This window comes from Mustela nivalis, assembly GCF_964662115.1.
Source record: "Mustela nivalis genome assembly, chromosome: 6".
Lineage (NCBI taxonomy): Eukaryota > Metazoa > Chordata > Mammalia > Carnivora > Mustelidae > Mustela > Mustela nivalis.
Window position 1 is genome coordinate 141,760,034 of NC_139025.1, and position 24,245 is coordinate 141,784,278.

General features: G+C 40.1%; 1 protein-coding gene and 1 pseudogene across 3 annotated transcripts in view; one reads left to right on the forward strand and one right to left on the reverse strand.

The window, feature by feature from the left end:
• LOC309867658 (myocyte-specific enhancer factor 2A-like) overlaps positions 1-23,999 on the forward strand; it is a gene marked incomplete at its 3' end in the record, with an annotated part of 93,291 nt that extends 69,292 nt beyond the window's left edge. Inside the window, exons 3-7 of one of the 2 annotated variants that reach the window (XM_082736711.1) lie at positions 3,303-3,434; positions 5,883-6,102; positions 6,794-6,853; positions 22,517-22,643; positions 23,642-23,999. In XM_082736711.1, the coding sequence (XP_082592837.1) occupies positions 3,303-3,434; positions 5,883-6,102; positions 6,794-6,853; positions 22,517-22,643; positions 23,642-23,999 (897 nt within the window). Of the gene's footprint in view, positions 1-3,302; positions 3,435-5,882; positions 6,103-6,793; positions 6,854-18,844; positions 18,972-22,516; positions 22,644-23,641 lie in introns of both variants that reach the window. The other variant, XM_082736712.1, reaches the window with a different exon arrangement.
• The window catches only part of LOC309867659 (myocyte-specific enhancer factor 2A-like), a 682,021-nt pseudogene that overhangs the window by 213,276 nt on the left and 444,500 nt on the right, over positions 1-24,245 (reverse strand). The gene's annotated exons all lie outside the window — the stretch shown is intronic.

Here is a 24,245-nt window from a genome sequence, read left to right on the forward strand (position 1 = left end):
TAAATAGCTCAAAGGCACAAACCCCATAGAATCGGATGACATGGAAGGATGTGCCCTAAACAATACATAGTTTTCCATAAAGACACTTAGGAGGGTTTTTTTTTTTTTTTTGATCCATTTAAAAAGCTTTCAGAATCTGTCCTTAGATAACTAATACTTAAGGTAAATATTAGCCAAGGACGTTGATTATTTAAAATCTGCATTTTATAATGTATGTTCAAGTATGCAGAAAGTACCTGACCGAATTGGCCCAAAATATAAGAAGAAGTGCCATTAAAATCATAATATTGTTTACATCTATTGTGAGGAGTAGAAATGTTTGTTTTTTAAAGGTGTTTAGCTAACCCTCCAAAAATAAAATTTCTTTTATAGAAACGCACTGATGAAAATTATATGGGCATTCATTTTAGGATTTTATTTAAGTAATCTTTGCAGTTGGAATCATTAGACATGTTTAGAACACTGGTACAAAAGAACACTTAACAGGTTGTATCAAGTTAGCTTAAATTAATAACTTAATTATTTAAGAAAAGCAACTTCAGTCAACTTACATGATACATACCCGTGAAACTTGAAATTATTTTGGCACAATTGAACTTTCCCCATGAGTTTGCCATAATGTCACTGAAAACTGTCAGTTGATGTACAATAGCAAAGTACTTTTTATGAAGTACTATTTACTTCAGAATGGACCATAATAATCATCTGTAATAGCCATAGACTGTGCACCGTGCTAGTACTCTTAAGGAATACACAACAACAGATTCCTCAAAATGGTAGCCTTTCACACTGTTTTCTTCGTTAACCAAGTGTTTTTATTGTGGCTGACCTGAAGCACGTGAAAAAATTGAAGCTAGCCTGTTTCTTATATGCCTCACCTAAGATTGTTAATAGATGACAGCATTCCATGTGTTAGTACCTGTGACACAGGAGAGACTTTTACTATTAAGCTACGTGGTAATGATAAAGAAGACAGAAAAAGTCTTTTTATGGTAGTTGGGTCCTCACAACAACTCTTCGTGTTCTGGTGATAAGAAGACGCAAGTTGGGTATCCAGTAGAGGTACATGAGCTTGTTATCTCCAGAGCTGATAGAGCCTCTTGAATTCCCTCACAATGACAGGAACCCCATCTGAAGTGAAGACTTGCAGAGCTGGAGATACCAGAACACTATTCTTTATGAGTGCAAGTAGGGTTAACCCTGTTGTTGTAGAATAAAACTTCTGTGTAATTACTTTAAAAGGCCATATTCTTTTTCTTCAGTAATTTGAAAGGACTTCAAAGAGGCACATAGTTGGTGGTCGCTATTAGTGAAAGCATGACTATGAATTTCCTAGTCTTAAGATGCGTGAATATGATGGGAAAATATCTGGAGATTTCAGGCTAGTATAAGTCAACAAGTTCATGATGAAATCTGTGTAGGCACTTACTATATTTGTTTTGTTTCTAGGGCCGTGTAGGTTATAAGAGTTCATTGTGTTCCAATATTCTGAATGTTAACGTCTTCATTGCTGATAGAAACTTGCAGAGCTTTGGCAAGCAGAACTTGCTACAGTGAGCGGGGGAGAATACATGTCTCCATCCCTTAGTTCTAAATAACTGGACCTTTTATGGCTAAGTACACATAAAAGTTCATGTGATTAGTTATATCCATAGAACGTAGAGCCATGGGGCCAGTGTTAGGGAAGTACAGGTAGTGTTTGCTCTATGCTTATGTTTAGTGATTGTGTTATGGTGGGGGTTTCAGAGACTATATGTGGGATTCCTAGTGCATGCTAAGTAATTGGAGAAGTTAACGTATCAGCACTTAGGATTTTTTATGATTCTGTAAGCATGAAAAAAATCAAATTGACTAAAGGATTTTAAAATAATGTGACTTCAGGGAAACTAAGAAAAAAATTTCCTATCTTAACCTGTTGTGTGTTTACATTCTTTCAGTGCTTATAAAATAAGCATTCATAATTGTAAATTATATTTTAAAGGATATCAAGATTACTATGAATTAATTAAGTACATCTTAAATCTAATTTAAATAATCATTAAAGAATAAATTAACAAAAATAGTACTAATTTATTGATCAAACTTTGTTTCCCAATTAAATAAACTTCATTAGTTTACTTGGAAAATTTTAACTTCCCAAAACTTCACAGTGGTTGATTAGAAAATCAGCCAGCCTCAAAGCTATTTAAAATGTTGAACTCTGTAATTCTACTTTAAAAAAACACCCATTGGGGTTTTTAAAAATTTAGACATTCTGGAAATAAATTAGTATTCCACAGATTGTCAAGCCCTTGGTTGTAAAGCTACTCTTTTAAATATTGAACAAGTCATTTCATGGTGATTTTAGTGAAAAAAATTAAAAATCAGAAAACAAATAGTTCATTATATTTTTACCTCAAAATAAGAAGGAAAAGTGAACATATTGTCTAGGAGATACTTTCATAACACAAAGTTTTCCAGAAAGTCAGTTCAGTGGATTAGGTCAACCCCTGAAGGAGCTCTGTAGGAAGAGGTAGCCAAGGGGGTGAAAGATACATGCTGTTTAACATATTATTACAAACTTTAAAAGTAAGTAGAAGGGGGAAAATTTCATTAGTGGGGTGTTTTTTTGTTTTGTTTTATAGAACTTCAAAATAAATTTGTTGCAATCTTACACCAATAGATGTTCAGTGTCACTAATAAAGTCACTAATAATATTTATACTCTACATAGAAAAGAGTCATAGCTGTCATATGTAAATAAGTATTTGAGTTTTTTGCCTTTAAGTTTTGTAGGAAAATAATAGTATTTAAGAACAAATTAGGAATGAGGTTACTGAGATAGGATGCTAATTCTTTCTGGTGGCTAGGATAAACTCAGGTGGAAAGCAGTTTCAGTAGATGAAGTTGCTGAAATGTTCATTTTGTAAAGGCACTATGATAGCTTCTCAGAGCATCATTTTGATACATTTCTGTGTCAGTTTGCACACTCATTGGCCCTATCAGATGTGTTGATCAGGCTGTAATCAGATTCAGATTGTAAATGTCAGAGCCGTGAGTAATTTAGTATTCTCTAGGAAGTTTGGGAAGAAAGAATCCAAATAAATTAACATTCCTTTTTTTCTTAATGTGCACTGGGAGCATTAATTTTGCTTATACCTAAGGTTTACCTTATTTGGAGGATTAGAGTACATTTGTGATCATTTAAAAACCATTTCAGTGGCTCTTGTAATAATTCATTCAGTCTGTGCTCCCTTAATAAATTTTACAAAACTCATGGCAAGTTAGTATCATTTGTGTGTGAATTTTCCAATTGTATTTCAGACTTTAAGAAAGAAAGGCCTGAATGGTTGTGAGAGTCCTGATGCTGACGATTACTTTGAGCACAGTCCACTCTCGGAGGACAGATTCAGCAAACTAAATGAAGATAGTGATTTTATTTTCAAACGAGGCCCTGAAAGTACTTTTACTTTACCTCTACTTTTTATTTGTTGATCCTTTTTGTTAACTTCATTATATAGGCTCTGAACAAGAAGGAACACAGAGGGTGCGACAGCCCAGACCCTGATACTTCCTATGTGCTAACTCCACATACAGAAGAAAAATATAAAAAAATTAATGAAGAATTTGATAATATGATGCGGAATCATAAAATCGCAGTGAGTACTAAAGTATGGTTTGTGCTTTTATCTTGTGCATGAAGATATTGGCTACGCATCCTGTTTATTTTCGCAGTGGGTGATGATACCAATAAGTAGAAGGGGAAGAAATTTCGTTAGGGTTTTTTTGTTGTTGTTTGTTTTACAGAACTTCAAAATAAATTTGTTGGAGTCTTATAATAATACATGTTCAGTGTCTTAAACAAGGAAGTGAAGAGAAGGCATCCTAATCTAAGTTCTACTTACTGTCTCCTATACCTTTGGACAGGGCGCATAAATCCCTCTCAGATGCCAGTTTTCTCATCAGTAAAGTGAATGAGCTGGCTTACGTAATTTTTAAGGTCCCTTCCAGCTCTTAAATTTCCATGATTGTAAATATAAAGGGTTCATAAAAGATTTCCCTTTCCCTCTCATGACTTAAAAAATATTACATGTACATTAATAGATCTTGAGACTATAGAATATAAAGTGATTAGATTTATTACAAAATTTGATGTTTCAGGATTATTTTTAATTATTTTGTATAGTTGCTGTAATAGTAGTAACTTACTCTTTGGTTCTTTGTAAATGTCTGAAAATTATTTGGCAAAATACCTCCAAACTTTTCTTTTCTTTTATTGTAGGTATTGAGGAAGAGAGGCTTGGCTTGATACTAATTTAAAGAAGCAATATTTTTAAACTGGTTGCAAATCAAATACTTGGTTTAAAATTTTCCTATGCTCATACATCTAACCATCATGAAAACCAGTAGTTTCTTGAGTTATCCTTCTTTGATAGTTCTTCAAAGAGTTCTTACGGGGAGCTCATTGGCAAGAGCTGCTTAAAACAGCTATTTTGGATCTGATTTTCTAAAGCTGCATCTGTAGTGTAGGCTTCAGGGAACAAATTGGTTCTGATTCTGATATTTATCTTATTGTCAGAGCTAATTCTCTTAAAAACTATGCCTTGAAGTATACATCATGGATTATCTCTTCAAAGGAGTCCTTTACTATAAGAAGCTCATGAAAAATAGATTTAAGGAAGTATTTTTGTGCTAATACAGTTATTATTCTTTAAAAACATAAAATAAAATAAAATCCCTTCTGACTTCACATGGATGCTGGTGACTTTGTAGTAAATGTTAAACTGCAAAATATTGTGTAAATAAAATTGCTTTACCTTTGAAAAAAAATTTTTTTGTCATGTAGCGATTGTTTTATGTCAGTTAATGAATGATAATTTTCTTTCTGAAATAATCTATTGAATAGAGAACATAAATTATATTCTTCCAACTTTGAATTAGCAGTGTTACCACTCTTTGCAATCACTTTTAAAATATGGGGAGAAAAAAGCTTTCTTCTTTCTTTATAATGGAGATTTTATAAAGAGAACTGTTATATTCATGGTTAACAAGAATATTGTATATGGTCTACGAAGGAAATACAAGAAGAAATGACAAATACTTTTTTAAGGGGGTGTGGAATACTTAGGAGGGAAGTAAGATAGCATTTATAATTATAACTTAATCTTCATACAATTTAAAGATAGGTTTTCAGCGGTTAATTTTATTGTTTAGATGGTTTCTTTGCATTTCATCACACTCAGATTGCATTGTGTTGTATATATGACTTGATTTTTTTTTTTAAGTTTTGTCCATTAAGAATGTCAGTCAGTTAAACCAGGGCTGATTTATAATGTCCCACATTTGGTGTATTAAATTTATAATTTGTGTACATATTTTCTCCTTTTGTTAAATTTGTAATCTCTCAATAGAAATGTAATGTTACTAAACTGGTTTGGATTATTAAAGTGCAAATTTTATGCTTACTTGGTAACAATATATTTTTAATGTCTAAATCTGACAACACTATGTTAGTATCAGGTTCTGACATCTAATTTTCATTTCTAGGACTGTTTGAAATATATATATATATATTTATAATATACATATATATATATATGTATATATATATTTATTTATATATATACATATATATATATATATATATACACACACTTTATAGTAGTGTATATGTATTCATAAATAAAACGGAAATTGAAAAGTTTATGTCAGACATACTCAGGTTCAAATGTAATTCTGAAGAAAGCAACTTAAATCTACCAGTTGATTAGTAAGAAACTATCCCTGTCCTCAACTTTTAATAACTGTGGAGTTACCTTATCCAAATTAAAATTCGTAAGTTATTTATTTAATATAGATGAAAATGAAACTAACAGTTTTCTCTTCCTTGTTCTTTATTTACAGCCTGGTTTGCCACCTCAAAACTTCTCAATGTCTGTCACAGTCCCTGTGACCAGCCCTAATGCTTTGTCCTACACTAACCCAGGGAGTTCACTTGTGTCGCCATCTTTGGCCGCCAGCTCAACATTAGCAGATTCAAGCATGCTGTCTCCACCTCAAGCCACGCTGCACAGAAATGTATCCCCTGAAGTCCCTCAGAGACCGCCGAGTACCGGCAGTACAGGTGTGTAGTGGTCTCTCTTCTGCTGGTTCTTTAAGAAAAAGAATTGCTGACATAAGCAGTTTCTTATTTCGCTACCTTTAATTTTCTATGATGTGCGAGAGTCACTGCCACATAATTGATTCCATTTTAAGGAATATTTTTGAGGATTTACTGCAGCGCGGTGGCATCCTCTTGGGTACAGTGTACCCATATACAGAATCTGCCATCTATAACTTTCCTTTTCATGGGAAACCATACTTTGACAGGCAGAAAATTTAATTAGGGTATCATGAGCAAAGACTTAAAGTTCGAGTGTCAGTCACTCATGTCAAAAATAAGAGAGTAGATGTACCTGACTGGAGTTAGAGTTCATGAATTCAGCAAAAATCAGCATTTATGACTTTATTCTTTGTAATACAGTGTTTCCTCTTCTTTAAGTCCCAAATTTAATAGTACTGTTAGCACTGACCCCATTCTTAGGAATTTGTACTTTTTGATATTGATACAGGAAAGCATTTGTATCCAGAGCTTGATAGGTGAGCTTTTATATGTATATTTAACTATATCATATGACACAGTTATGCCAGATTCAGTCTAGGGCTAGTTTTTATTTTTGCTTTTTAGGAAAGGAGTGCAGTTTACTTCGTTCAGATAAGGAAAACCAATTCATGTTCATTCTCTGCCCTCTCTGTTCTCTCTCCAAAATTTTTAGGTGGGATGTTGAGCACTTCAGACCTCACAGTGCCAAATGGAGCTGGAAGCAGTCCAGTGGGTGCATGAATTACTCCTGTTTGTCTTTCTAGGCATCTGCCCTATATGAGATAAAGGGAATATTGTCCCTCAAATGAGGCCTTATACCAGATAAGGGAAAAATGGGTATATGACTAGAGCAGACATGTCCCTTCGTAGACTTAATTTTCTTCTGAGGGGTGTTTTTACTAATACCTAACATTTTTAAATAACATCCCTGCTCTGTTCTTTATACCTTGGCCTTGAGTGCTTCCTCAAGTGCTTTCAGATACTGTTCTTTGCTAAAGATGCAATTGCCTTCATACAGTTTTTACATCAAGCTAGTTTCTTAAGGAGAAGATTTCTGTATCATCTATTCTTGCCAAAAGTTAGATCATTAGCAGATGATACATTTTATAATAGCATGAAATGTTTTTGGAGAGGTTGCAATAACAAAGAAATGGTGGGCCTGCTTCTAGAGCTACAAAGATTATTAAGAAGTTTGTCTTCAAAGCATTGTTTTGGTGGCTACGTGTAGAACATCCACATTTTGTCACAGTTGTAGCCAAATTGGGTTAGTTTTGTTTTTTTTTTTTTTTCTTTAGGATCCCAAAGATGACTAGCAAGTTTAAACACATGTTTAAATATGTCTGCCCAACCTCCGAGTGCCGGCGAAGATACAGTATGAACTGAACATTACAGAAACATGGCATATGTGTCAAAGAGTTGTAAGAATAACTGTATTCCTTTGGATTATCATCACATTAAGTGGTCTTGGTCTCTTAATCTGTGATAAACATAGTTGTCATCATTGTATCATCATTGTATCTGGAAAAAAAATTTCCTCCCTGATTTAGATATCGTGTGTTCCTGGAGACTTCTGAACACAGACACTTCTAAGAAAAATTTACACTTGTATGTATTCAGCCCATTTATTCTATTAAAATGTAGGTAGCTTCTGCCTCAAGAGATTTGCAGAGATAATTGAATAACTTAATTTAAGGTGATGAGAAAGAAACATATTGCTGAGACAAGTTATAAAACATAGTGGTAGGTTAAATGCCTAATTCCGCCACATATTAATTGTGCTTTGGATGGAATATTATATAAGACCAATGTCGGATCTTTTTTAACATAATTGTGGAAAATTCATAACAGTATTAATAATTATACATTAGGCTGCTTTACTTATATGTGTATTTCCAAATATTTATAGTTTATTTAAACTTCATTTGAGTTATTTGCATGCCCATATACATACTCTTTTTGTGTTAAACCTTCCCATATGCTTGTACTCCCCCAGTACTGCCCATCTTACTTTGCCTTCTATTTCCTAGCTTAGCTAAGGCTAGACTCAAGAATTTCTATTTCATTTAATGTTAATTGTAAGTACCTCTTGGTTTATTTCTGAAATTAGTTCCCCCCTCCCCCATGGAGTTTAACTCTTTGAAGATTTCTAATGTGTTTTCCCCTTGACTTTCCTTCTTTTTTTTTTCTTCATCCTTCTGGCATATTGTAAACACGGTTCTAACTCCTGTCAAACAAGTGTTTCAATTCCCATTTTTTTTCTTGAACTTTTTACACTTCCTAAAAGCTTTTATCAATATTTTTTCTTATCTGCCATGCAACTGTAAATCTAAACTCTGTCTCTGCTGCTTGGTTTTTCTGTGCTCCCTTTGGTAATTTGAAACTCAGACTTTGTCATCATCAAAATACATTTTCTTTTGTTGTTGTTGTTGTTGTTTTCATTCATTTTTCTTTTTTTATAAGCCTCCTCTCCCTGTCGTGACCTTTATGTTTAGAGGACTACATAATCCTACTCCTGGGATCATGGCACATCGTCATTACTTCATACAAAGCATCTCAGTCTGCTGTGTATTAATCCCTTTTATACCTCTATTCCATTCCCATGCCCTTCGTCCGCCCATCTTAGGTAACTAATGTGTTTAGTGTTAATAGTGTTAATAATCATGATTAGGGAACACGTATTTCTATTAAAACTTAAAATTCAAGTAAGTATTAAAATATTGTAAGTGCCTAGTGAGAAACTTAAAGATTTTATTTATTTGAGAGAGAGAGAGCGTGTGCATGAATGGGGGCCTGGGGGAGAGAGAGGAGACAGAAGGAGAGAAACAAGGAATCTCCTTGCTGACCTGCTGACTGGGGAGCTGGACGTGGGGCTCAGTCTCAGAACCGCATCACAACCTGACCCACAGGCAGACATTTAACCGACTGAGCCACCCAGGCACCCCTTTAGTGAGTTATTTAAAAGTCTGTTTACATTATTACGTATAAACAGAGATAAATCCCGCTTCTTAGGGTACACCTCAGCATCTCATAATGCATCAAGATTGTATGTCGTGATTCTTCATTAACTCATACTCGTACATGCCAATTTTACCTAGACTGCATGTAACTCTACTTACTCCATTTGTGTGTCTTGCATTCTAAATGGCATATATATATATATATATATATATATATATATATATATATATAACTGCTTTTTAACAGAATTAGATCTGAGTAGACTTTTTATGTCAACTAAGATACCAACTGGAAGCATGTATTTATGTGAAATACTTAGAGCATACATGGGTTTAAAGTGTTTTTACTATAAATTGTCCCTAAAATAAATGATCTGCCATGGGTATTTTTAAAATGTTATTTTTGTGAGGAAGAGCCAGATAATATGTTTTAGCTCATTTTCAACAATGATGCCATTTTGGTTTAGTAGTTTGGAAAAAGTAGTTTAAACTCATTATTATACCAGATATACTCTTTATGAATGAAAAGAATAAACAGTTAGGATTCCCAGAGAAGTTTAGAGGAAAAAATATTTAAAAGTAAAGAATTATTTCTTTTTTTTTTTAATTTTTAATTTTTTATAAACATATATTTTTATCCCGAGGGGTACAGGTCTGTGAATCACCAGGTTTACACACTTCACAGCACTCACCAAAGCACACACCCTCCCCAATGTCCATAATCCCACCACCTTCCCCCAAACCCCCTCCCCCCAGCATCCCTCAGTTTATTTTGTGAGATTAAGACTCACTTATGGTTTGTCTCCCTCCCAATCCCATCTTGTTTCATTGATTCTTCTCCTACCCACTTAAGCCTCCATGTTGCATCACCACTTCCTCATATCAGGGAGATCATATGATAGTTGTCTTTCGCTGCTTGACTTATTTCGCTAAGCATGATACGCTCTAGTTCCATCCATGTTGTTGCAAATGGTAAGATTTCATTTCTTTTGATGGCTGCATAGTATTCCATTGTGTATATATACCACATCTTCTTGATCCATTCATCTGTTGATGGACATCTAGGTTTTTTCCATAGTTTGGCTATTGTGGACATTGCTGCTATAAACATTCGGGTGCATGTGCCCCTTTGGATCACTACATTTGTATCTTTAGGGTAAATACCCAATAGTGCAATTGGTGGGTCATAGGGCAGTTCTATTTTCAACATTCTGAGGAACCTCCATGCTGTTTTCCAGAGTGGTTGCACCAGCTTGCATTCCCACCAACAGTGTAGGAGGGTTCCCCTTTCTCCACATCCTCGCCAGCATCTGTCATTTCCTGACTTGTTGATTTTAGCCATTCTGACTGGTGTGAGGTGATATCTCATTGTGGTTTTGATTTGTATTTCCCTGATGCCGAGTGATATGGAGCACTTTTTCATGTGTCTGTTGGCCATCTGGATGTCTTCTTTGCAGAAATGTCTGTTCATGTCCTCTGCCCATTTCTTGATTGGATTATTTGTTCTTTGGGTGTTGAGTTTGCTAAGTTCTTTATAGATTCTGGACACTAGTCCTTTATCTGATATGTCGTTTGCAAATATCTTCTCCCATTCTGTCAGTTGTCTTGATTTTGTTAACTGTTTCCTTTGCTGTGCAAACGCTTTTGATCTTGATGAAATCCCAATAGTTCATTTATTCCCTTGCTTCCCTTGCCTTTTGCGTTGTTCCTAGGAAGATGTTGCTGTGGCAGAGGTTGAAGAGGTTGCTGCCCGTGTTCTCCTCAAGGATTTTGATGGATTTCTTTCGCACATTGAGGTCCTTCATCCATTTTGAGTCTATTTTTGTGTGTGGTGTAAGGAAATGGTCCAATTTCATTTTTCTGCATGTGGCTGTCCAATTTTCCCAGCACCATTTATTGTAGAGGCTGTCTTTTTTCCATTGGACATTCTTTCCTGCTTTGTCGAAGATTAGTTGACCATAGAGTTGAGGGTCTATTTCTGGGCTCTCTATTCTGTTCCATTGATCTATGTGTCTGTTTTTGTGCCAGTACCATGCTGTCTTGATGATGACAGCTTTGTAATAGAGCTTGAAGTCCGGAATTGTGATGCCACCAACGTTGGCTTTCTTTTTCAATATCCCTTTGGCTATTCGAGGTCTTTTCTGGTTCCATATAAATTTTAGCATTATTTGTTCCATTTCTTTGAAAAAGATGGATGGTACTTTGATAGGAATTGCATTAAATGTGTAGATTGCTTTAGGTAGCATAGACATTTTCACAATATTTATTCTTCCAATATAGGAGCATGGAACATTTTTCCATTTCTTTGTGTCTTCCTCAATTTCTTTCATGAGTACTTTATAGTTTTCTGAGTATAGATTCTGTGTCTCTTTGGTTAGGTTTATTCCTAGGTATCTTATGGTTTTGGATGCAATTGTAAATGGGATTGACTCCTTAATATCTCTTTCTTCTGTCTTGCTGTTGGTGTAGAGAAATGCAACTGATTTCTGTGCATTGAATTTATATCCTGACACTTTACTGAATTCCTGTATAAGTTCTAGCAGTTTTGGAGTGGAGTCTTTTGGGTTTTTCACATATAGTATCATATCATGTGCGAAGAGTGATAATTTGACTTCTTCTTTGCCGATTTGGATGCCTTTAATTTCCTTTTGTTGTCTGATTGCTGAGGCTAGGACCTCTAGTACTATGTTGAATAGCAGTGGTGATAATGGACATCCCTGCCGTGTTCCTGACCTTAGTGGAAAAGCTTTCAGTTTTTCTCCATTGAGAATGATATTTGCAGTGGGTTTTTCATAGATGGCTTTGATGATATTGAGGTATGTGCCATCTATCCCTACACTTTGAAGAGTTTTGATCAGGAAGGGATGCTGTACTTTGTCAAATGCTTTTTCAGCATCTATTGAAAGTATCATATGGTTCTTGTTCTTTCTTTTATTGATATGTTGTATCACATTGACTGATTTGCGGATGTTGAACCAACCTTGTAGCCCTGGAATAAATCCCACTTGGTCGTGCTGAATAATCTTTTTAATGTACTGTTGAATCCTATTGGCTAGTATTTTGTTGAGTATTTTGTCATCTGTGTTCATCAAGGATATCGGTCTATAGCTCTCTTTTTTGGTGGGATCCTTGTCTGGTTTTGGGATCAAGGTGATGCTGGCCTCATAAAATGAGTTTGGAAGTTTTCCTTCCATTTCTATTTTTTGGAACAGTTTCAGGAGAATAGGAATTAGTTCTTCTTTAAATGTTTGTTAGAATTCCCCCGGGAAGCCATCTGGCCCTGGGCTTTTGTTTGTTTGGAGATATTTAATGACTGTTTCAATCTCCTTACTGGTTATGGGTCTGTTCAGGCTTTCTATTTCTTCCTGATTCAGTTGTGGTAGTTTATATGTTTCTAGGAATGCATCCATTTCTTCAAGATTGTCAAATTTGTTGGCGTAGAGTTGCTCATGGTATGTTCTTATAATAGTTTGTATTTCTTTGGTGTTAGTTGTGATCTCTCCTCTTTCATTCATGATTTTATTTATTTGGGTCCTTTCTCTTTTCTTTTTGATAAGTTGGGCAGGGGTTTATCAATTTTATTAATTCTTTCAAAGAACCAGCTCCTAGTTTCGTTGATTTGTTCTATTGTTTTTTTGGTTTCTATTTCATTGATTTCTGCTCTGATCTTTATGATTTCTCTTCTCCTGCTGGGCTTAGGGTTTCTTTCTTGTTCTTTCTCCAGCTCTTTTAGGTGTAGGGTTAGGTTGTGTACCTGAGACCTTTCTTGTTTCTTGAGAAAGGCTTGTACCACTATATATTTTCCTCTCAGGACTGCCTTTGTTGTGTCCCACAGATTTTGAACCGTTGTATTTTCATTATCATTTGTTTCCATGATTTTTTTCAATTTTTCTTTAATTTCCTGGTTGACCCATTTATTCTTTAGTAGGTTACTGTTTAGTCTCCATGTATTTGGGTTCTTTCCAAACTTCCTTTTGTGGTTGAATTCTAGCTTTAGAGCATTGTGGTCTGAAAATATGCAGGGAATGATCCCAATCTTTTGATACCGGTTGAGTCCAGATTTAGGACCGAGGATGTGATCTATTCTGGAGAATGTTACATGTGCACTAGAGAAGAATGTGTATTCTGTTGCTCTGGGATGAAATGTTCTGAATATATCTGTGATGTCCATCTGGTCCAGTGTGTCGTTTAAGGCCTTTATTTCCTTGCTGATCTTTTGCTTGGATGATCTGTCCATTTCAGTGAGGGGAGTGTTAAAATCCCCTACTATTATTGTATTGTTGTTGATGTGTTTCTTTGATTTTGTTATTAATTGGTTTATATAGTTGGCTGCTCCCACGTTGGGGGCATAGATATTTAAAATTGTTAAATCTTCTTGTTGGACAGACCCTTTGAGTATTATATAGTGTCCTTCCTCATCTCTTATTATAGTCTTTGGCTTAAAATCTAATTGATCTGATATAAGGATTGCCACTCCTGCTTTCTTCTGATGTCCATTAGCATGGTAAATTCTTTTCCACCCCCTCACTTTAAATCTGGAGGTGTCTTCGGGCTTAAAATGAGTTTCTTGGAGGCAACATATAGATGGGTTTTGTTTTTTTATCCATTCTGATACCCTGTGTCTTTTGACAGGGGCATTTAGCCCATTCACATTCAGGGTAACTATTGAGAGATATGAATTTAGTGCCATTGTATTGCCTGTAAGGTGACTGTTACTGTATATGGTCTCTGTTCCTTTCTGATCTACCACTTGTAGGCTCTCTCTTTGCTTAGAGGACCCCTTTCAATATTTCCTGTAGAGCTGGTTTGGTATTTGCAAATTCTTTCAGTTGTTGTTTGTCCTGGAAGCTTTTAATCTCTCCTTCTATTTTCAATGATAGCCTAGCTGGATATAGTATTCTGGGCTGCATGTTTTTCTCGTTTAGTGCTCTAAAAATATCATGCCAGCTCTTTCTGGCCTGCCACGTCTCTGTGGATAAGTCAGCTGCCAATCTAATATTTTTACCATTGTATGTTACAGACTTCTTTTCCCGGGCTGCTTTCAGGATTTTCTCTTTGTCTCTGAAACTTGTAAATTTTACTATTAGGTGACGGGGTGTGGGCCTATTCTTATTGATTTTGAGGGGCGTTCTCTGAACCTCCTGATTTTGATGCTCGTTCCCTTTGCCATATTGGGGAAATTCTCCCCAATAATTCTCTCCAGTATACCTTCTGCTCCCCTCTCTCTTTCTTCTTCTTCTGGAATCCCAATTATTCTAATGTTGTTTCGTCTTATGGTGTCACTTATCTCTCGAATTCTCCCTTGGTGGTCCAGTAGTTGTTTGTCCCTCATTTGCTCAGCTTCTTTATTCTCTGTCATTTGGTCTTCTATATCAGTAATTATTTCTTCTGCCTCATTTATCCTAGCAGTGAGAGCCTCCATTTGATTGCACCTCATTAATAGCTTTTTTGATTTCAACTTGGTTAGATTTTAGTTCTTTTATTTCTCCAGAAAGGGCTTTTATATCTTTTGAGAGGGTTTCTCTAATATCTTCCATGCCTTTTTCGAGCCCATCTAGAACCTTGAGAATTGTCATTCTGAACTCTAGATCTGACATATTACCGATGTCTGTATTGATTAGGTCCCTAGTCTTCGGTACTGCCTCTTGTTCTTTTTTTTGTGTTGAATTTTTACGTCTTGTCATTTTGGCCAGATAAGAGTAAATGAAGGGGCAAGTAAAATACTAAAAGGGTGGCAACAACCCCAGGAAAATATGCTTTAACCAAATTAGAAGAGATCCAAAATCGTGAGTGGGGAGAAAGGGGATAAAAAGAGGTTCAAAAAGAAAGAAAGAAAAGAAAAGAAAAAAGAAAAGAAAAAAATTTTTTTAAAAAAGAAAACACCTGAGAAAAATGTAAAAAAGAAAAAATATATATATTAGATAAACTAGTAAAAAATCGTTTAAAAAGAAAAAGGTAACAGTTAAAAAAAAAATTTTTTACCCGAACGCGGGAAGAAAAAAAAAAAAAAGAAGAAAAAAAAGAAAAAGAAAAAATTAAATTAACTGCAAGACTAAAAAAAATCACAGGAAAAAAGCCATGAGTTCCGTGCTTCGCTTTCTCCTCCTCTGGAATTCTCCTGCTCTCCTTGGTATTGAAACCGCACTCCTTGGTAGGTGAACTTGGTCTCGGTTGGATTTCTTGTTGATCTTTTGGGGGAGGGGCCTGTTGTAGTGATTCTCAAGTGTCTTTGCCCCAGGGGGAATTACACCGCCCTTACCCGGGGCCGGGGTGAGTAATCCGCTCAGGTTTGCTTTCAGGAGCTTTTGTTCCCTGAGTGCTTTCCGTATTGTTCTGGAGGACGGGAATACAAATGGCGGCCTCCTGGTCTCCAGCCAGGAGGAGCCAAGAGCCCAGGGCCCCACTCCTCAGTGCGCCCTCAGAGAACAGCACCCAGTCACTCCCGTCTGCCTGACCTCCGGCCGTGCTCTGAGATCACTGAGCCTGCGACCGGTTCAAGGTAACCCCGAGCTGCGAGCTTACTGTCGGCTCTGTCTCTGCAGCCGGCTTTCCCGTTCCAATACCCACAAGCTCTGCGACACTCAGACACCCCCGATCCTTCTGTGACCCTGCGGGACCTGAGGCCACGCTGACCCCGCGTGGGCTTCGCCCCGGTTTAGCCTCTGGAGCGATGTCCCTCAGCGGAACAGACTTTTAAAAGTCCTGATTTTGTGCGCGGTTGCTCCGCCGCTTGCCGGGAGCCGGCCCCTCCCCCCGGGGTCTATCTTCCCCTCGCTTTGGATTCACTTCTCCGCCGGTCCTACCTTTCAGAAAGTGGTTGTTTTTCTGTTTCCAGAATTGCTGTTCTTCTTCTCTTCGATCTGCCGATGGATTTTCAGGTGTTTGCAATCTTTAGATAAGCTATCTAGCTGATCTCCGGCTAGCTGAAGCAGTCTCAGCTTGCTACTTCTCCGCCATCTTGACTCCTCCCCTATAGTTGTATATCTTGACCCATTTTGTTTGTTGGAGGGAACATTGGAACAGAGCCTTTAAAAACAATAGCTGTCAATGATCACAAGACACTTGCTAAAGATTTTTTTTAAAGAAGGATATAAAATACCTTATATAGTTCCCCAAATTATTAACATATTTTTAGAAAATGACTTCACCCTCAAAGTTCCTCAGATTGTAACACATGGTCTTGTGTTATTTCTCTTTCTTTCAAAAAGATTACATCATTTTTGGTGAGGTCACTTTTTTCAGACTTGGAATTATTTCATACTGCATGAGATGATCTGAACCATAAGGGGGGTTCCCTGTTTGCTAAAAGGAATGTCTGTAATTTAATATATACAAATTTACCTTTTTCTATCAGGACATACTCTGTTGTTAAAAGTTTTTCTAAAATAAATGATTTCTTTTTTCTAAAATAAATGATTTCTATTGGCTTCTCTTCTAGAAAATAAATTTGACTAAAAATAACTTTTATCTCTTCTTTGGGAACTAAAACCCAAAATTCACAGAAATCATATAAATTCTGTCAGTTGCGAATTAGTGACCTTAAGGGAGAAAAACTTGAAAATGTTTAGTTTGTAGCATGGACAAGGGTTCAGATTGCATCAGAGCATGGGGGGAAGGCATCTATTGGTTTTATTTATATTTTATTATTACATATATACGCATGCTGGTGTGTTTTGCACAGTTTGTGTCTTGTTAGATAAGGTTGTCTGTGTTCTGTCCTTAAACTAAGAGATCATTCTTTAACTTCGTGATCACTCACAGTTTGAGATGTGGTTTTGTATTCAGTAAACTAAAATATACTAGTGTGCCATCAACTGTGGTGTTGGATTATATCATGTGCAGATTTAGACTTTCTTCTGGGGAAATACTTTATTTAGTAATATGGTAATAATTAGAAAATGGAAGTTTATAATTAAAGATGAAATGATTTGTCTTCGACTGTTTACCCTTAAGAAGTTAGTTGTCACAAGTGTTTCCTTTCAATTCTGTAGCAGTATGTTGCCCTCTAGTGGTCCCACAAGTCTCTTACTCAGAAAAATCAATGCCTTGGAGATTCGAAGCTTTGATGCATCCTGCCGATATATTGGCATTCACTGTTACACACACACACACACATACACACCACCTCTTCTTGAGGTCATGCCCGGAGATTGCCATGGAGTTGAAGCCCTGGCATGGATAGAGTTAGGCCAAACTGGGTCATGCTGTGTTCTTTCGCCTACTGTCTGACTCTGAGTTTCCAGATTAAGTCCAAAGTATATCTCTACCTCAAAAACTCATTAAAATTATTAACTTGATGCTGAGATGAACATGTGTTCCCACTTACCATACACTGACTTCCACCCACTTAAAGTTCACTCCCCAGTTACAGAATCTCAAAGATAAATTTCTAAATCTTTGAAAACCACAAGGTGAAGAAAGACTCTCATGGTGAGAGCCGGGCTGCTGAGATGCCTTGAGAAGCCTTGCTGTTCTAAACAACCTCGCTTTGTGGTAGCTCCAGGGGTCTTACCTGTGGATCTGAAGTGACATAGAAATGTGGGCCAGAGGGTTTCTCAGGAGAGTCATTTAAGGATACTGTCTTACATCTGGGTGGTACTCCAGTCACCAGAGCACTTCCCAACTCTTGGCTCATTAGAGCTTCCCAGTAGTGCCCAAGGCCGGCAGCACAAAGATCACTGTCTTCCCTACTGTGCAAACAGAGAGGTTCAGAAAAGTGAAATGATTCCCCCCTCCCCAAGCTTAGGGAGTCGGGAATTGGGGAGAAAAATGTAGGTGATGTCTCTATATCAAAAGCCCTGGGCTAGTTGTGCTTTGGCCTTCTTGGGTGCTGAACCCATGGATCATGGAGTCTGTTCTCTTTATCTGATCCTGCTTTTGGAGCATTCTCGGAAGCCCCTGTCGTGAGAAAGTGCTGTCACCCCTGAAACGTAGAGTGGCCATGTCAGGCTGACTTGATTATTCAGTAGTTGGGTTTTTTGACTCCCGGTACAGATAGGATACGGTGTAAATGGAGTCGGTCAGCGAGCATTTAGTGTTGCACCATTCGCCGTCTCATGAGAAGTGCGCTAGTTACAAGCTCTCCACGCAAAGCCTCTCCTTTCAGAAATGTCGGGAGCCTGAGCAGGGATGTGTATTGGAACCTGCTGCCAAGAAATAGGTCACGGGGTGGGGGGGTGACAGTAGGGGAGGCTGAGCTTGTATGGGCGTGGGGCACCGGGGGGTGTGGGGGGCACGGGGTGGGGGGGTGTGGGTGTAGCAACTGTAGGAGCACAGGGCAAGAAAACTGGAAGCAAACTGTACTATAGGAAGCCAGGACCTCACAGCACGCTAACATGGGAATGCTGCCGGTGCAAGTGGTTTCGATCCCTAAACTTACTTACACTCTCAGGATACAAAAGACTTTTGGCTCTCCTCAGCTCGAAAACCTAGATGTTTGATTTGGGGCAGCCTGGCGGTATTTTAGTGCCAGCAAGTCCTCATTTATGGTAACACATCAAAACATTCTCACCCAGAGTGCAGGTTTCTGTTTTAAGGATATATCCTTGCCACCGATAAACACTATGAAAGACAAGGGAAAATGAATAATTAATGTAAAACTATGTCCCTTGAAATTAAATATTTAGTTCACATTAGTATTTCTAAGGTTTTGACGTTCACATCATAAAACTGTGAAAAATGTCACTTTTAAATTGAATGTTATTTTTTAAATACTAAGGCTGAATATAAATACTCAAATAATGACCCTTTTTTCTACTCTCTCACAGAATACCCAAAGGATAAGCAGTTCTCATACCACTCAGCCTCTAACTACCCCAGTCGTGTCTGTGACCACCCTGAGCTTGCCTCTGCAGGGACTCATGTACTCAGCCATGCCAACCGCCTACAACACTGGTTAAGCCTGCTCTCTTGCCTTCTGTGGCTCGTACTTCTTTGTTTGGTGATCACCATGTGCTTTTGTGATTTTCTTTTTTTTACAAGTATATTGATTGAAATCAATTATCTCCAGTTCTTTAGAGTCACATTTGGGCATATTAAAAGACAAAGGTTAGCTTTGAAAAACGTACTAAAAAATACATTGTGGAATGATTTCCCAGTGTCCGCTTTTACTTACCCTGACAAAGAAACAGAGAGCTGTTCCCAGAATCTGTGACCAGACAGGACGAGAGCGCCGCTTGGCATTTTCTCTGGTGCGTCTCGCTGCAGTCCTCCAGGCTGGCAGGTGTTGACCTGCTGGGGGGAGCACGGCCTCCGCCTGGACTCAGGACTCTGGAAGGGGACACGTGCGTGGCTGCACCGGGCAGCTGGTGTATTCCTCTGTGTACCTACCTTTTTTAGTTTCTGTCCCTTGTGCCTCAGGAGCAAAACAAAGACATTTCTTGTTTCTCCTCAGAGCCAGTCAGTCATTCCTCCCTTCTGAGAGGAGCTTCTCACTCATTTATGTTTACTTAGACGTTTCATCTTAAAACACCTATTGCGGGGGTCTGTAAGGCAAAGTCAGCACTGCTGAGTGACCGGAGAGGTGCCGTGGGCCACGCAGGCTGTCCACAGAGGCCCGGCACGTGGCAGGTTTCTTCCAGATCAGCCATTCTGGGGAGAGGCAGAAGATTGGCGGGTGTCGTTTCGCCTTCTTACCCACTGAGCCAAACACCTGATGCTTCAAAGGGAGAAGGAAAGAAGGAAATAGTTAAGCGATACCTTGTCAGCTTTCAGACTGCGGTGCAGGGTATTCATCCTTTCAGGATTCTTATAAGCAGACTGTAATAAAAACCATCTAATTTTAGCCTTCAGAGTAAATGCTTTAGCACGGTGCTTTCACACTGCTGTCTGACGCTCCCTGTGGCCATTGATACATTTGCTTGTCACTTGCTGTGTAGTTCATTTAAAACAGAATTTTTAAAGGTTTTCTTGAAAAAAGAAAGCCTCTTAGGAGAATGTCCACTACCTTTTCTAACAATCAATATGAAAAAAATGCCCAAACCTATTAAGTGCAAATTTAGAGTGAAGCGAGAGATAACACGTTCATAGAAATTCTGTGTCCTGGCGGTGATCGCCAGCTGTAGGCGCGCCCATATGCCAGGGGCAGAGCTTTTGTCCCAGGTTCGTGCCAGCTCGGGATACAGGCCGGAGCTGAGGTCAAAGCGGCTGAGGTTAGTAGTTTGTGCTCTGAGACCTGAGAACGTGAGGAAAGAGGGGGGAAAGCATGACCTGAAAGGTTCAGAGGCACTCCAGCGGGGAAGGTGGCACTAGTTCAAGTTCTGTTCAGAGCGAGAGCAGTTTCTTGAGCTTTCATGACGGGTTTTCCAGGATATGTCCCTGTGCCACTCTGCGTGCTTAAGAAATGTTGTTGGATTAGCATGAAGTTGTTTTTTAAAAATCCAGAAGGAATTACCAAAACATAAAAACAGAGTCTGATTCTCTCAAAGCCATCAATCACTTGGCCTCAGTCTCATTCCTTCTTTTAACTGTGACTCAGTCTCTGTGCTCATTTTCAGAGCATGGGTGCAGCTTAATCTTAAAAAACATTATTTTTACTCTGTCTCGTTGCCCTTTTTAAACACCTCCACCTTCATCTTTCTGTAGTTTGGCAGCTGCCTTTCTGTGCAGAGTCAGACTCGTGCCAAATGATCAGGAAAGGGATGAAGGTGGGATCAACATTTCCAAAAGTGCAAGTTTTTATGTGGAAAAGCCCCGGTGCTTCGTCTTGTCATGCCCCTCATAAGATCCCTCCGCAGCCCTGCTCGTGTGTCCATTCAGCACACGCCTGCTGAACACTCGCTGGGGGGCAGCTGTGGGGCTGGGCACACGGGAGTGTACGGTTCACAGCGGAACTTGGGACAGACCGCTGTGAGAATCAGGTACCACAGTCGTGTTAAGAGCTACGAGAAGCCTCGCTAGAGGGGCACCCTTGACTCAGCGGGGCGGGGCAGGGAGATTGTTCTGGGGAGAAGGGAGCACGGCGGGATCGGGATGGCGCAGGGTGTGAAGGGTGGAAACTGTAGAGGTACGTCACAATTTCTAGGCCATGTTGAAGATTTTGGATGTTGAGAGCACAGGGAAGCCAGAAAGTCGTAGGCAGAGAGGTATCGTGAGCCCATTTGTTACTTTAAGATCACTTTGGCTAGTGTTCCTGGGGCAAGGCTGCATGCTAGGAGACTGTCCGGAGGCTCGCATGGTGGCCCAGGTAGTGGATCCTGATGGCTTAGAGGAGAGCGGTGGCTGGAAAGCTGGTGAAACAGGCAGGTTTGAGAGACAACACAGAGAACTGACGGGCCTTGGTGGTTGGCGCTGGAAGTCGGAGAGAAGTATCAAGAACACCCACAGGTCTCTGGCACGACCGAGGTGAATATCGGTGCCATTTATTAAGATAAGGAGCAGGTTTGGAGGAGACGATTCCAGTTGGGTGTCAGATTTGAGGGGTTTGGAGAGACATCCAAATGAAGATACCAAGGAGGTAGCTGGGTGGACCTAGAGGTCGAGAGCTGGGGGCTGCAGGGGGCACCGGTGTGCATGCGGGACCCCTGCGCACCTCGGCGGGGAGTGGCTGAGGCGGTCGGAGAGCGTGGCAGGAGCAGAGTGTGGAGGCCGGCAGGATCCCAAGCAGCAGCTACGTTCTTTCCTCTGAGTCCCTTTTTTTATGAATGTTAATGCACTAGGAAGATGGGCTTCCTTAAATACCTCCCTTGAGATGGGAAAAAACAGTTAAAAGTAGAAGGGTTTTTGCCACCTCTCTTTGAAAGTAAATGGAAAAAACAAGTGTTAATGAAGAACTGAAATAGCTCGACGTGTGAACGATACCTATTGTCCTGGGTCTTGGCCAGAGTAATTATGACTGAGCCTTTCTGAGGAAATGAGCCACATTCTCTGTTACACTCTTGTCACACGTAAGTTTTTCATGAACTTGAAGCTGTGTTGCGCGCAGTCAGCGATCTCAGACAGCCCCGGCCGCGAGCGACCGGGGCTCACCCGCTGTGTGCCGGCGTCCTTCACTTGGCCACCGAGCTGGCCCCACATGAGGAGGGCTGCTGTGTCCTTCCTGCTCCCCTCTTCTCGGGAAGAGAAGAGCTGCTGCTCTAGGCTCTATCCGGTCTGTCGCTGCTTTTCCCAGGAGGTAGCGGTGCGCACGTGTCAGGCGACCGCTGCGTGCGCACGTCCCTTAGCAATGGCCCTGCCATTATTTCTATTTACAAGTCTGGAGAAAGGATCTCAACCTTTTGTGAGACAGGAGACTGTAAACACGTAGCACAGAGTTGACGCTGACTTTATCGAGATCATCCCAGACAAGCAAATGCAGCTAGGAGCTGCCGAAAGAAAAACTGTTGTCGGTTTAGACGTGTGTGTTTTAGTTAGGAGGTACCTGGCTTCTCTCAGCTGGGGTAACCAGCTTGTGCTTGGGCCTTCTCTCTCTCACATGAGTGATACTTCTCTCTTTGTTCTAGATTACTCACTGACTAGCCCAGACCTGTCGGCCCTGCAGGGCTTCAACTCCCCGGGCATGCTGTCTCTGGGACAGATGTCGGCCTGGCAGCAGCACCATTTAGGACAAGCCACCCTCTGCTTTCTGGTGTGAGTAACGGGAAATTGTCTCCGAATCTCTCCTCCCGGCACTTGCACTTTATTTTTCTATCAGTTACAGTCTTTGGTGCTGTTGACTGTCACGTGACGGTCCTAGGACGACTTCTTTATGTGGTACAAGTGTTTGGAGAAAATATTTTCTTTACGTGCTTCTGGATAATAGCTTGGGTCCTGCTCAAACTAGGCGTTCCCTGAAGAGATTTGGGAGGCAAGGCTTCTCTTCTCTGGAGATGGTGACCAAGGGGTACTGAGGCACAGGTGGCCCCCACATTCTCCCTGCTACTAGGACTTTTGGATACCCCTGGGCCCCACCGTAAGCTTTTCTCACGCCTGTCCCCTCACTCTGCCCAGAATGAATGTTCTCTGCGTTGAACTCTTCTCGGTGAGGGACGGTGTGGGCAGTGGGCTGGGATCATCCACATGAAACCCAGTAGCTAGCTGGCTCCACACACAAGACGCCCACCCCCTACTGTTCCTCCCGTCCTGTCCGTGGAGAAAGCCAAGGTGGTTTTCCTTGCATTTCTTCACCCGTTGGCCCTTGGGGGTCTGTTTATCCTAAATGAACACCCCATGAGCTGAAAGGGTCGCTCAGCTCGGGGGGAGAAGCCTGTACGCACGCTCCGCTACGCTGAGTGGCCTGTCTGAGGCGGTGCCCTCCCCTGGAAGACGGGGTCAGGTGACGGCCTTGCAGGTACTGTGCGAGCAGTGAGCGGTGCCTCTCCCAGGGCTGGAGCAGAGGGGAAGCCAAAGGCTTCCTCTCCCATTCTGGTCCACGCACAGCAGCGGACACACAGTTTCGGCTCCTTCATCTGCAGAAGGACCAAGGGCTTGGGCAGGAGAACTAGCCACCCGATTTTGTTTTCCTCCCATGGAGAGGTCATTAAAACCAGTCTGGGCATTTGGACAGGCTCTGTTGGGTGGAGGCTGCAGTATCACTCCGGTCACACAGATGCACTCACCAACCCTCTAACATCTTGTCTTTCCTTCAGTGCTAGAGGGCAGTTATCTCAGGGTTCGAATTTATCCATTAATACCAACCAAAACACCAACATTAAGTCAGAACCAATTTCACCTCCCCGGGATCGAATGACCCCATCAGGCTTCCAGCAGCAGCCACCGCTGCAGCGGCCGCCACCACAGACCCCCCCAACCCCCCAGCCCTGGCAGGAAATGGGGTGCACCCCTGTGGACAGTCTGAGCAGCTCGAGCAGCTCCTATGATGGGAGTGACCGGGAGGATCCACGGGGCGACTTCCATTCTCCAATCGTGCTTGGCCGACCCCCCACCACGGAGGACAGAGAAAGCCCTTCCGTCAAGCGAATGAGGATGGACTCATGGGTGACCTAAGGCTCCTGGGCTGGTATTCCTACTTCGTGATCCCGCAGCGAACTGCCCTACATATCTACATAGGTAAATAAGGACATGAGTTAACTATATTTATATGTGTGGGTGGAAGTGTGTGTGTGTGTGTGTGTGTGTGTGTGGGTGTGTGTTACATACAGAATCGGGCACTTACCTGCCTCGTAGATCTACAGATGTATGTCCCGTGGCAAACAAAGCGCCCTGTAGGCAGATTCTAGTCTGGCACTTCCT